The sequence below is a fragment of the Atractosteus spatula genome, chromosome 21 (assembly GCF_055471065.1).
Source record: "Atractosteus spatula isolate fAtrSpa1 chromosome 21, fAtrSpa1.hap1, whole genome shotgun sequence".
NCBI lineage: Eukaryota > Metazoa > Chordata > Actinopteri > Semionotiformes > Lepisosteidae > Atractosteus > Atractosteus spatula.
Genome location: NC_142726.1, coordinates 694683 through 709457, shown reverse-complemented (window position 1 = coordinate 709457; position 14775 = coordinate 694683). Strand labels below are relative to the sequence as shown.

The window sequence follows — 14775 nt, the reverse complement described above, 5'->3', positions numbered from 1 at the left end:
GTACCTAGCATTGTGCTGTAGGAACATACATATACTGAAGATTTTAATAATCAACTGTTAAAAGAAGGGAACATTTTTTATTAGAAGAACGAGTAAATTGAATTTCTAAAGCAACCTTGATCACAGCAAAAAAAAAATCATAGAAATCAATTTCCAGCTTCCTCCTTCACAGATGTGATGCATCCACAGTAAGGATGTAAGGATGAGAAGTGATATATGATGAAAACTAAATGTGTTTTTCTTCTCTCCTGAAAGTAGACTTTAGCACAGCAGTTAATCTACTTGACCTGAATGTTTACACGCACAGGACGAGGACTGGAATTTCAGAGCTTTGGCACTGTGCTCAACACACGGGGAACGCTGGCACGAGCCAGGCCACACATGTGCCACACATGTTTCAAACTTTCCCTGCAAGTCGAAAAAAAGCTCTTCCACATGTGCCTCTCTCTGGCAAGGTTGTATTTCTTCATTAGCTATTCCCGGGGCTCAGGGAGTCCCAGAGGACGTCAGAGTACATTAATTTTCATCAGAACATCGAACCTTTCAGGTGTGAATGGCAGCAAGCAGCTGTCGAGGGGGCTTTCTCAACTCTATTACAGCTCATATATCTTCGGGCATAAACGCAGCAAATCATTGTCATTGGCAGGTGAAATGTAATCTGAGTTTTTTCTCTATTCCTTCTTTTGACTGACTTGACCACCAGCTTGCAAATGGCTTGTTTTGGAAATGTTCAATTAACCCTGTATCACTTCGAGTTGCTAATGGAATGACATAAAATTGTATGTGCATTTTATTAATATGCATTATATTATTGCACAGTTTCTTTGGATAATAACAGTAACTAACTTTTATATTTACACACCAAATGTTTAGTTCTTATTACAGGATACATTTCTGTCTTGCATCCTGTAAGAAATGTATTTACATGAAACAAAAATGAATCGTTTCTTCCAATTCGAAAACACTGATTTGCGAGAGAAGATCCATTTTGAACAACAGTACTGCCATGTTGTATATACAAATTTATATTTTGTGTTAAAAAGGGTGAATAGGCACTTTATGTCTAACACAAATACTATATATAGTATATAGTGTATATATGAAACATTTATATGACACATTTATATGAAACTTACAGAAACTTATACAGTATGGCAGTCCAGTCTTATACATGATGTTGCTTAAATACACATTAGATACACAATTGTAGATATACAATTTCCAGGGTCATTATGTTATTAATGTGATAGTTTTACTATAAAACTGTCTTGAGTGTAACAAAATCCAATATATACTTGCTTTATAAAAACATGTGAGAAATGTGTTGGAATAGTACTGTGATTCAGACCAAGCTATAGCTCCGTTGACAATTTATAGTCAGTCTTAATGACTAAAGTCCAAGACAGATAGATATAAAAGCAATCGTTCTCTTTGCACAGAGATTATTATTTGATCAGAGTTGGTTCCCCCAGGGGTTTTTAAAGTAAATATATTGTGTAATTCCTCCCTCCATGGTACTTAGCACTCCCTGCTGACATTTCTACAAATTGCACATCTTTGGATGATCGTTTCCACTCAGAGAAGCCCAATGTTAATGTGGTAGAAGGGATTTTAAAATAATATGGGGCCACAGTATTAAAAACATTTGTTACATTTTGCTCATGAGAGACCACACTCTGGGACAAGCAATAAGGTAAGAGTCAGTAAAGACTTTGCACTTATTTTATGGAAAATACAATTAGTGTATGGGACGGGTACAAAACTGGAATATTGGCTCTTGAATGTAGTTTATTACTATAATGTATAAATTTAAAGCAATTTTTCTTCTTATTCTTTTGCAGATTTTTAAACTGTTTAAGATATTTACTAAACACTAATAAAGTGAGAAATGAAATGAGGCCTTAAAATAGCAATGGGAGTAAAGATCTCATACTGTATCTTAGGTTTTATGAAGAAGCATTTCTTGTCACAGTAGACACAGACTTATTTTCAACTATGCATGAAACTGTCCCCATGAAACTTTTAAACTCTCCCCATTTTTGTTATTATAAACTTTTTTTTTTACTTTATACAATTTATCATACAGTGGTTCAAAATGGAGCTGACTTTTTACAATCATCTGAGGCACTGTAGTCAAACTGTGTACAACATTTCCAGGGCTTTGCTTTATAGCTAATTTAAAGTTAAATACTTTTCTCATCCAATTCTTTCACTCCTTTTTCCACTGAATTCTATTAGTAGTTTTACTGCAGGTCTGGAATTTGTTACTTCAGGCTTTTGAAGTCTCAACATGGGGTAAATTTGTTTGAAAAGAGCTAAGCTCTTCTAAAATGGAGGTGTCATAAGTATGGTAGATAAAATGATATAAATAATGAGAATGTATTTGTTATTTGTGTCATTAGGTCTTTGTTATTTTGTCTACTCACCTTTTGAAACTGTTCAGAAGGCATTTTTAGACATATAGGGGATACTATCCTCCTAAAGGATTTTCTTTAAATTAGTGGGGGGTGTAAAGATAACTGTTAAGAAGAAAAGCCAGAATAATGATTTATTGTTATTAGAACCCTGCAAGCCCAGTGGAACTGGAATACATTAAGTACATGAGAGAGCATGTCAACAACTAGTCCAGGCTCTGTTATTGTTCCTTAATTTCAGCTTTTCCCCTTCAGAATACCAACTGGCAGTCAAGTGAGAAATCCCAGTTTGGTTCACCTCTTTCTCTCCCATCTTCATCACTCTGTTTCTCCTTGTTTTCAAACATGTGTTTCAAGGAGGCCATTTGCTGTGTACCATTACTGCACTTAAAATAATTACGACCTGATATGTTTATTTAAGCACTGAACCTGCCAGCAGTTCTTAGGTATTGAACCTTAAATTCTTTTCACCAAAGAAACTGTTCAGATCAGATCAGGAGCTGGGAAGGGTTTAGTCACCAGGGGGGACTGGGATTAAACAGAAACACTCCGTTTGGATTTATGAATGGGTTATCTGAGTTATGTAGTGCTTTCTACACTGCATGTTTGTTGCTCAATTGCAAAGTGTTTTTATAATGTAGTGTTTGACTTACAGTAAAGGCTCACTGGGACTCAGGAGTTCACTGTGGTTGAAATGCAATCCTGCAGAGCCTACATTTCATTTGGGTTCTGTTGGTGTTTGTTTTTTAATCTAGAAAGCCTTGATAGAAAAAACGAATGGCTTTTTTTAGTGAAGTGAACAGCATGTCATGTTTTTCCTCCCTGCATTATCCCAGGCCTGCTCACTTTATTAATTTGATGTGTTGAAAAGGGTAAAGTTCATAAACTGAGCGAGGGTGTGGCAGTGTATTTTTTACTCATTCTCTATTGTCCTTGGATAAGTCTGCTGTCTCCCTGCTCTTTGGCAGTGGTGTTTTGTTGTAATAAAAACCTTGGGAAAGAATTAGCAACCAATTTATTAAAACAAACATTTTCTTATTTCACTGCCTGATAGCAGCAAGCATTATTTGAGATCAAGGTAATGGTCAGAAAGTGATATGTATGATGTGTAAGTACAAAGCCCCATAAAGCGTTAATATTAACTTATTTCTGACTACAGTATAGAGAGTTGAAGTGACATTAGAACTGTTGCCTTACATCAGTAGATTGAATTGCCTTTGACTTTTTTTTAAATTTGAGGAAACATGGTGTGGAATCTAGCACATGTGTGATTTCGCTTTGTGATTCTGCGATCGGTTCTGTAATTCAAAGGGAACAACACTGGCAGCTTAAGTGTAGACACATCTAAATTAATTCTTACATTTGTTCATGAGTTACTAGATGATCCTAATCTTGATAAAAAAAAATAAACAGTGGGTCAAAAGAAAACTAGTGCCTTAAATCATTGGGGAAAAAGAAATGAATAGTATGTGTCTCAAAATTGAGACCTTGTGGTAAAAGAAAGGAATATGTCTGAATGTTTTGAATGAAGAAATATTTGTTGACATGGAGTTGGCCCCTGATTCCTGGTCTTTCGAGTGTCTTCAGATGTCTTGAGAGGTGGCTCAGGCAGGAGTATATGTCAAGACTTGTCCAAGGTCACTCAGTAAATTAGTGGCTGATCCTGGAATTAAACCCAGTATTTCTTGGCTCTAAATTCTTGGCTGTGAGTGCAGGGTTATGCATACATAAAGTATGAGAAAAAAAACAGCTTCGGATTATGATCAGCAGTTTGCATTCTAAAGCATCCTAACTTATTTTTACATTTTATGTATAGAACTGTATAAAATTTTATAAAAGTACGGACAATTTTATCATGAAATCAGAATCTTTCTTTTTTTCTTTCTGTGAAAAAAATTCTTTCTATGCTTTCTTACCACCATTTTTGCTAAATACATTTGTGATTTATCTGACTAGTACACAGTAGTTTGTAGTATCTGTTAAGATAAGCCACAACCATGCTTGCATCTTTTTGACTATTCCATGCACAGTGTGCTTTTCAGTACGATTGCAGTTACTACTGTAACCTAAAGGTGAATGTACAGTTCCCTTTAATAACAAAAGATGGCTCATTATAGTCAGGCATAACAATTTATAGATTAATTTTCCAGCATACAGTTTTTAATTAATTGTACAGGCAGTCTTAAACACAGAGTACACAAACTGCCTGTGGTCTTCATAATTAATTTTAATGAAAGAAATTAAAAATTGGTGGGGTGTATTTAGATTGTTCTGCGGCACTGGTGTGGTTTCAAGCCCACTGGAGTGCTGCTATCACCAGATTTAAGTTTTATTTTTACACACCAAATGTGTGTACATTTCAGACACCACTTAGAACGTTATGTCCAATTCACAACATTAATTAACTCTACCTTTATTTGAAATATTAGATCCATGCCTTAAACATCTGACAGTGTAGAGTTCTGTTTATGTTGACCTTCGCTTCTGGAAAGTCTGAGTGGTAAGAGATCTTCTGTGAGCTTGACTTTCAATTTAAGAGGTGCTAAATTTTCTAACATCTTCTAAGCATTAATCATAAAAGCCATAAATTCATTTAAAATACTGTAGATTAACCCACCATTGCTATTACAATTAGTAATTTGTGTATACAATAGAAATGCTAGAATGCTGTACTCTTAAAATTTATTCAGATCATAGAAAACACTTTGTCTTGAGTCTTTGTTCGGAATAGTTTTTTCTGCAGTTTTGACCCTTTGGAGCTTATTATCCCTAGAAAAGTAAATGTTTTTTAATAAAAAAGGAAAGAAAAAACATGGATTGGTATGAGTTGGACTTTAGCCCGGATCCTATGATATGGCAGTCCATTAAGAGTTTCTAATCAACTTCTCCACCACAGCCTTCACACTAAAATAGCCAAGTATTCTTTCAAGGATTATGAGTATTCAAGGCACATTTGTTTTGGCACATGGTCAGCTGTGTTCAATATCTACCTGCTGTATTTTACCCACTAGGGATTATAAGTGGAAAGCAAAGAAGCACGTCTGTAATTACTGAAGTCATATAAACTCATTGTCCTTTAATTTCACATCTTTGTGGAAGGAAAGAACAAATCTCAGATAGCAGATTATTATATTTATTTAGATAATCATGTTTCAAGGCCCAATGCCCTTTAAGGATGAAGGAGAGTAATTTACCAGATAGTTAAAGATTCATTTTAGCGTAGGCGATAGCCCTTCAATTGCTTGTTACTTAGCTTTGGTTACCTGATGTTCTAAGGGCTTGCTGGTGTGGTATGTTAGTCTTCAGCTTTATACTGTCAGCATCCGACTGGAAATAAAACAACCTATCTTCATCTTCAGAGATGGCAGATGGTGCTGTCACGTTAGTCAAAGATTCGAGGCTCTGTCAGCTTAGCCAAGACAGCAGCATAAAGCTACCTGGGAATTCAATATCACAATCTCACTGAAATACATTTTGGCTTTTTTTTTCCATCATCCATGCATCATATACAGTGGCACAACATGGGTGGACTTAATAGGAAAGAAATATGAAAAACAAAAAGAAATCAATTAAAAGGTCTGTATTGTGTGATTATTCCCACACTTAACACAAGTGTACATTTTAACAGATGACAGCCAAGGTTAAAGTCATAAGCAGTATTTCAGATGTTATATACAGTACATACTGAGGATTTTAAAAATGCAACAAATACTATTGTTATACTACTAATGTATTTAATGCCTCTCAGTGTAGTTTTACATTGGCAGACTGAACAGTTTTTCTGCTTTCCTAGAGTACTTGTGAGTGAGGATGAATCTTGTTATTTCTTCTAGGCCGCTGCACATTCTGATCTGCAACGCTGCTGTGTTTGCTCAGCCCTATAAGCTGACAGAAGATGGCCTAGAGTCAACCTTCCAGATCTGTCACCTGGGACACTTCTACTTGGTTCAGGGCCTCCAGGAAGTGCTCCGCCGCTCTGTTCCTGCCAGAGTGATTGTGGTATCCTCAGAGTCCCACAGGTCAGATGGCTTCGTGGGCTGCTGTAGATTCTGAGTTATAAAAAAAAGAACTTGTGAAAGAAAGATTTCCTTTTTAAAAATAAAGTCCATATTGTGCAAACACAGGATCTAGCTAACAAATGAAAAAGGCAGGAAAACAAATAATAAAATCATGTTCCGCATGTAGATTATGTTTATAGAAAGGAAGACAAATAATGTGCTTTACTGAAGAACCCCTAAAAAATCTTTCATATTGTAACTTATAGTGTTTTATGTCACCTCTTAAAAAAACACTAAACTTCTTTCTGCACTACAGTGGTCATTCTGAAGAATGACTCTACTCTTGTCATTCCCCACATTCCAGGCTGGACATTTTGGAAGAGAGGAATTGATTTTGGCTGGAGATGGAATAAAGATTGATTAAATCAGAGTGAAATGACCTCAATAGATTTGCCATGCAGTAACCCCCAATGCTTTGCCAAGAACGTACTTGGAGTTATTCTAGCAGAAGAAGCAATGCAATTAAAGTCTTGCTCGATGAATTCCAACTGCTGCACACAGAGGAAGCTGGATATATATTGCAGATATTACAGATATAATCACAGGAGTGTGGCTACTACAATCAGGGCAAAGAGGTGATTGGCACAGTATATTTGTGTTCTATAAAAATGTTCTCCCTGATACCTAATGACTTTAGCATCTGAAGCTAAATGCAAAACCTTTAGGTAAATAATATACAGTACTGTACACCTTATTAGTAATTAAGTGTTCAAAATGTTCACTTGTAATTGTTTTTTAGAATGAAGCACTGCAATGCTCAATTGCTCTTTGCTTCTGAGATTTATACTAGACTATCACATGAATACATTTTTTTATTTTGAAATTGAAAATATTCACATTGCCGTATACACCATCAGTTAAAAATGGATTTAGATAAAGTTTCCACTTCATTATTTATGCAGGTGAGCCTGATCATTGTATTAGAGTGAAGAACTTTGCTTTAACAGTGCATGAAGGGGTTTTGCATCTCTGAGACACATCAGATTCTCGGAGCTAAAGAACAAAGCGTGGGATGAGACCTGCTGTCCCAGATCCTCTGGCGCCCTGCGGCTGTGCTCCAGCACTGGGTCAGCAAGCCAACTGCAGGAGATCCTGGGGTCACTTTAGTCTCCGTATTCCACAAGAAACTGCTGTGCGGCCAGAGCATTCCGCAAAGGCAAGATTAGAGATTAAACGGGAGAAATTAAACAGGCACTGTGCTATGGGTTTAACTTTCTAAGAAAGGTGAAAAAACGATTAATATATAATATTATGGCTTCCATGACTCATACTTTATTTCAGGCTTATATTTTCCCGAATTGGACTGATTGAAGTCATTGAGGTTTTTTTTCTACTTATTTTATTTCATTTGGAAAAGCTAAGATGCTGACATTTGACCTGAAGTGAAGATTATTTTTCTAAGCCCCTTGCCATGAAATAATACCTTGACCCTCAGGGACAGGTGAGTGTCAGTGAGGCTATGAGAGAATAGAGAGAAACACCAGCCATGGTTTCGAATGAAAACTTTATCACTTCCAAACAGCAGGGCTTACACTGTAACTGACACAATGCAGATAGATTTTTTTTTCCTTGTTACATTAATACCAGCTAAAATGAAAGGAAAAAGCCGTGTAAACCATTGGTCAGGGGGAAATAAAAATTGCCCCCTCCCCCATGCTATTAACAGAAAAGAGAGTTATCTAGTAATTAAATTCTAAGTAAAATCTACACAAGCTTATCTTTATAGATTCAAATACAGTAGTAAAGTGAAAGGAAAGGTTGCACAAATGCACTGCAACAAATTGGTGAAGTAAAATAGGAGCAAGTCTCATACATGTTCTCTTTTGCGATGTGAGACACATCAGATTCAGAACGTATTAAACACAATATACCACTATAGCAACAAGCAAGTGCTGGTCAATCAATATTTAATTTGAGTATATTAATCTATATTTATTGTATGTGTGCCATACACATACATTATACAGATATTTATGGATGATATCTTAAGACTAATGTTCTAGCTGGCACGCATGAAATTAGCAATGTAAAACAGGTCAAAGTCAGATACTGCATTTAGAAAATAGCAATACATTTAAAACTAAATTAATTTTGTGATTTTATATCTGTATCTACTGTATGTATATAAGTCCAAATATATATGTGAGCTATTATTTTAAATAGTGGCTACACCCTGCTATTTGAGAAAGAATGCCCCCATACTGTGTAACAGGCATATCAGACTGCAAATGTGTAAGATACACATTCTTTCTTCATAGTGTTGGTATTGAAGCAAATACCTGAAATCTTAATGGAACTAAGCTTGATCTTAGTTATTGTTAGGCCTAATCCAAGTAAGCCTGTAAAGTAAGATGGCATTTTGTCTCTCAATTTGTTATAATTAAAAACATACTGTGTGGTGTGACTGGAGTATCTATTGCACTGAATACGGCTCTAAAAAACAGACCCTCTCAGGAATATCATTGCCTTTTGTGTTTTTGAAGATTGAGGTGTGACATTGTGACTCCGTGGTAACAAAAGTTGTATAATTATGATGTGTTGTTTGTGGAACATGTCAAACATCTGGCATTTAACAGCTCCGTCAGAGACAATTAAATAATATCATGTTGGGTCTTTGATTCGTGTTCAACCATGACATTAGTATACTGTGAAAACATTGCAGTCTGCCAAAGATCATTTCGACTCTGTTTACATTCATGTGTTTCAAGTTTGGAGTTCTTGCTTCTTTTGGAAACTCAGTCTAATGATTTAGAGCAGTCTCCCCTGGGAGATACTAAAGATCGTAATGGCATCTAAAAGAAACTGGTACTGGCAGTCGCAGGTTCTTGTGGCATGCTTTGTACTTACAGTGTGTCCTATGTCATTTTTTTTAAATAAAAAAACAGAGGAACCTGATGTGTTGAGGAAAGAGTACAATGGACTTTAAGTCTTTACTAACAGTTTTGTGCTGGTTGTAAATGTTTTTGTACATATTATACGTGTTTAATAGCTGCCTTATAAGCTATTAATTATTTAAGTACTGTAGCTTATAGAAAAAAAAAAGATTTTCAATTGACTTATTAGGTTAAAATGACTTTTGGTTAAAAGTACCGTTATTATATTTTGAAAAGCTATACAACTTTATTATAGTTTTCCTTAGATATATCTTTTTATTAGATGCTAAAAATGTATGCAATGGTAATATGGAAGATCATCAGCTATTTTCAAATCACCTGTGTTCTCTCTAGATGATTTGTATTCTCTCAATAAATTCCAGATACACAGATCTGGTAGATTCCACTGGAAAGATGGATCTTGCCCTGCTGTCTCCTTCCAAGAAAGAGTACTGGTCCATACTGGCCTACAACCGTGCCAAACTCTGCAATATCCTGTTTTCGAACGAACTTCACCGCCGGCTGTCTCCTCATGGCATCACCTCCAATGCAGTGCATCCTGGGAACATGATGTATACCTCACTTCACCGCAGCTGGTGGCTGATGACCTTGCTGTTTACTTTTGCTCGCCCCTTTACAAAATCCATGGTAAGTAAATGGGTGTTTACTCCACTCTTCTAAATAACTGCTGCGATGATACGTTTAACAGCAGTTTTCATTATTTGCTGCTGGCTGTAAAAAATTAATCTGGTTTCTTAAAATGTGATCCATAGCTGATGTTGCAAATGGTCTTCAGTCTTTCAGAGTCTTCATACAGTATCTACAGTATTTAGCTACAATAGAAAAGCTAAATGAGATTATTTCCTTTATGCCTTTTTAACCTTATTTGTATGCTTCTAGAGGATGGATTAGTACTATGCATTTATAACCGAGAAAGTATGCTTGCATCGTTTGTTTATTTCAAAATTAGCTTGGTTTTTGAGGAGAGAATTGCAGATATTATTTAGTGTTATGTGTCTAACCTACAGTAAATGTATGGAATTGTTTATATAACTGTAGGCATGATTGTGTTTTGGTGGAAATAGAATGATAAAGTACTTCTTATTGATAGACTGTGGTTCGAGGAACCTAAAAAGGTTGAGTAGTAGAGTAGTCAATGTACCTATGGGATAAAATGGTACTGTATGTGGTATAACTTTAGATAGTAGCATTGTTACAAAAGTCTATTGTGTTTGCTTAAGTGGTGCTATGATTATTTATAACAACAAAGCCTGAAAGACTGCTATGCTTTGTTCAAACACATTGGTGCATAATCTTTATGGTTCAATGTTTTGCCCCATTCTTTATTTGCCCCCTTCTGTATTGATTGCCTGCTTTGTTTTAGAAACCATGGTTTTTTAAGGCAATTAAAATGAGAAAATGTGTTTTTTTTCATTAAGTCAATAAATCATCACGTGATTGTTTTGGACAGGAACAAGTTTACTTTGTTCTGCGTTACTTTGCATTTGTGTTCAAGTGTTAAGAGGTGTAGTCCTTTGCTTTATGCAAATGCTTTATCCTGGCTCCTAAGTAGAGAGTGTGAAGAACATTTATGAGTCTTACAGCCCTCTCTCACATAATACAATTTTACCACTGTAAACTCTGTTAATGCTCTTTTATAAAGTGTGCAACATATGTATTGTTTTATTTTAATTTCAAACGTTCAAATCACATCAGTAGTGTCATTGCCCTTTCACCTTTTCCAGGACTTAACGACTTCATTGTTTGTCTTAAAGGGAGGCATTGTGAAGTCTGGAGACCTGTTTTCATTGGTCAGCGAGTGGGTAAATGTTGATGTTCCATAGAAAAAACGCATGGGGCCATATCAGGCTGTGCTGTGTTATCATGCTGCACTAGTACAATCCTTCATTCTGCAAAATATTGTTTTTGGCAGATATAGGAGCATGAAAGGAATATTATTTTGTAGAGTACTGAGGACTAAGCAGATGTCTCAGGGATACCTGTTTTTGCTTTCTTTACCCCTGTCCTTTTTTTCTGAAAATTGTTGCACTGCTCAATAGGTCAGGTTTTGTAGAAGCCATGAGACTATTCGGTTACTCTTTCCGGATTCTCTACTTTGCCAGCCACTGTGCTACAGCTTTTCACAGATGTATTTCTCCTTGACTTTTTCCATGGATTTGAATAAAGTACTACTCCTATTTCAGAGACATAAATTATCTGGAGACAAGCTGAATACTGTCCCAATGAACACCTTTATAATCTAGCACATAGCTCTTTAGACAAGCGCCCTCCAGAATGGAATGAAGCTATAGAGTGTCACACTGTGGGATTGATCTGAATGGTTCTTTAGATGTGCAATTATTTGTTATGATTGACAGTTTTGGACTTGCTCTTCACCCACAGCAGAGCAAACTTTGCCATATTGAACTGTGTTGTAGGGTTCTTGGGTATTAAGGCAACCAGGAATTTAAACTACTGTGTGTTACCCAGACCTCTGCATTAGAGGACGTCTAGCTTATACATTATATCTCACACTAAGAATCAACAGTAGTATTTCTCTTAGGAGGAGCCACTGACTTTCATGTGCTTTTGCCTGAAGTGACAAGCATGCAAACAGCTGAGCTATAAAAGTGAAATATTATAATTTATTAGAAGCCATGTACGGCAGCCTTTGCTATCAGGTTTGTATAACAAGCAGGTCCTTTGGGTCATATACACTCTTTAGTGAATGCTCTTGTAAGATTATCCAGTTTTGAGCACTTGCACTAAAGATAAAATAAGAACTGTTAATGTATCTGTATTTTCAATGCAATGCCAAAGGAGTGTGAGAAGGGTTTTAAAATAGATGCAATTATAACCACATCTTTCTTAACAGTCTCTATTCTTCATCGCGGCAGACAATAACAGTGTATTAGCAGGGTTGCCAATCAGGGTCAGTGATGGTGACAATTCTATTAATTGTTTGTAATAATGAATCAAAATAAGCTTAGATTCACGTCACACAATTATAAAAATGTGCAATTGGTTTCTGTATCATTGTTATTGAACCTCTCCAGGGCCTCTTTAAAAGTTATATATTTTTTCCTACATGTCTCTCAGCTCAGTTTAGCAAAACACCGTGCTTTAGATTGCAGTACAGCAAAACAAACCTCATTGTTTCATGTGACTGATAAAATATCATGAGCGAAAGTTACGTTTTTCTTCACACAGTTAGTAAATCCAGGAGGTGACTGCAGTGTAATCTGAATGGACAGCCAGAGTTCTATAATGGTGCAGCGTGGTGGGAGCAATGTGTACCTACCTCTGTACTGTGCAGGTGTTTGTTTCTGGTTTTTCTTTGTTGGTGCTGATGGTTGTGTATAATTTGTCAGTCTGTTGCAGGAGTGTTTTTGCTATGAAATAAGATAAAAGTTTTGATAATATAAAACTGAAAGAGGTAATATTTTAACATTAAAATCTCAGTGGTGTGTAAATGCAAATATCAAATATCATGATGTTTCAGTGGTGTAATGTACATCTAGCCCTGAGGCGAAAGGAGACAAATACTGTTTACTCTTATTTTGGGTATACACTTCACAGAAATTAGGAATATTGCAATGAGACCCTAAATGAGTTAATGGGAGGCAGGTCTCAAAGAATTTTATAGCAATTCCACTTTAAAGTTTACAGCTGCAGACATGCAGACTTGCAGGCTTGTGTTTCCTATGGAGAAAGACAAAGCAAATAAAATTAATGATGGATTAAGATCTTAACAAAACCTGTCAAAAAACATTTAACTTTTCTCTTTGCGCATCAAGTGGGAATCCCATTGTCTTTAATTTTACTGTCTGTCTAAACTGCAACAGTTTAATAAGGCACAGAGACAAAGGTTTCGCTTGTACTGTATGTCACAGATTCTGCTTTTCATGAAAGATGGAACTTCCAGACTGCAGTATAAAAAATAAATGACAGTAGTTTTATTATGCTAATGAATGTGAATGCACATAGCTGCATTTCCATTTTTGTAGAGTATTTTGGTTTTGATTATTGCTTTTGAAATAAAAACTGTAAATTTATCAAAACTGTACATTTATGATCGGGAGACTTTTTTTATTTTCGTTTTCTTGGTCAGTACCTGATTTAATAGGCCATCGGATTATACAAAAAAACAAGAACAAAACCCCTCTATGTCTCCTTTAGACTCTTACTGTCATCAATTTCAAGGTGTTTTTCAATGTCTGCCACCTTAATTCTTTGTGTGAATTTCTGCTCGGGGTGTCTCGATTTATTGAAACACCCTCTATTTCTGTAAAAACACTGCAGTACTTTAAACAGCCCAGCAACCAGCTCCACATCTTAACCCACCTTTAGTCATCTCTACCAATGCAGCTCACCGTTTTCTAAAGGAGGCCAAATTCATCTTGCAGAGCATGTAGTGTTTGTTCAGCTGGGGAGCTTATTTATTTGAGGTTTCAAGAAAAATCTCTTCAGATTTTCGAAAAAAGTAACTGGGTAAACATACGAGCGGTTCAAGTAATAGGAAACTAGAGGGTTCGGACTTCTTGAAAAGTGTGGCCACAAGAACTCTGAGGAGTCCAAAGAAAACAGTGTATCAAAACCCTGGAACTAGCACATACTCTCTGCCCACTATTTCCAATGTTAAATTATAGCACAGCTCTTTTTTTCTCAGCTATAGAGTGGAGTGTGAGAAAATGAGCATGATCATGACCTCTCATTAATGGATGGGTATTTTTCTACTGTGATCTTTGTTTTGTTCAGAAAACATCTATGTGTTGGTTTGAACATTCAAAGAAAGGTACCTGCAGCACAGCACAGGACGCTTAACTGACTGAATCCAATACCTGTAAATCTTGACAGAGCTTTTGAATTAGCACTGACTGGGCTGAGGCTTTGCCAGACCCAATCCACACCTGCAAGCAATCCTAGATGAAAAGTGTGCAGAAATGGTATTTAAACGATAGGCAAACAATCTTTTCTTTATAACACACCTAATGTCAGTCTTCTGAAGTGAGCTAGAATGAACATTACTGTAAATCTGGACAATGTTATTTTACGTGTTTGAACTCATGGTGCCTATAATCACTTTCCTCGGCAGGGCTGGAAAGTATAGGGAATGTGCACGATTTCTGCTTCAGCAATCCACTTTTCAGTCTACAGTATACATGCATCTGTGCTGCTGCCCAGGTGTTCCCCATGCAAGTGTACAGTTTCCAACCAGTATCGGATCATTTATCATGCATTCTGTACTGCTGTACTTGAGATATAAAACACATACACAGACTTCATTTAAAATTAATTAACACTTGTGTGTTGCACGAAATATAAAATGGCATTGCTATTAAAATAATCTGATGCTGCCTGGATCACAAGGTTGAACTGACAAGAGCTGCTTTAGAGAGTACTGCCATGGATTGTCTTGAGGTTCAATGT

At 36.2% G+C, this 14775-nt stretch overlaps 1 protein-coding gene across 1 annotated transcript in view; it reads left to right on the top strand.

Annotated features, from left to right (window-relative positions):
• Nucleotides 1-14775, top strand: part of wwox (WW domain containing oxidoreductase) — a 381937-nt gene that overhangs the window by 107613 nt on the left and 259549 nt on the right. Inside the window, exons 7-8 of the mRNA XM_088938904.1 lie at nt 6248-6433; nt 9729-9993. Of these exons, the coding sequence (XP_088795030.1) occupies nt 6248-6433; nt 9729-9993 (451 nt within the window). The remainder of the gene's footprint in view (nt 1-6247; nt 6434-9728; nt 9994-14775) is intronic.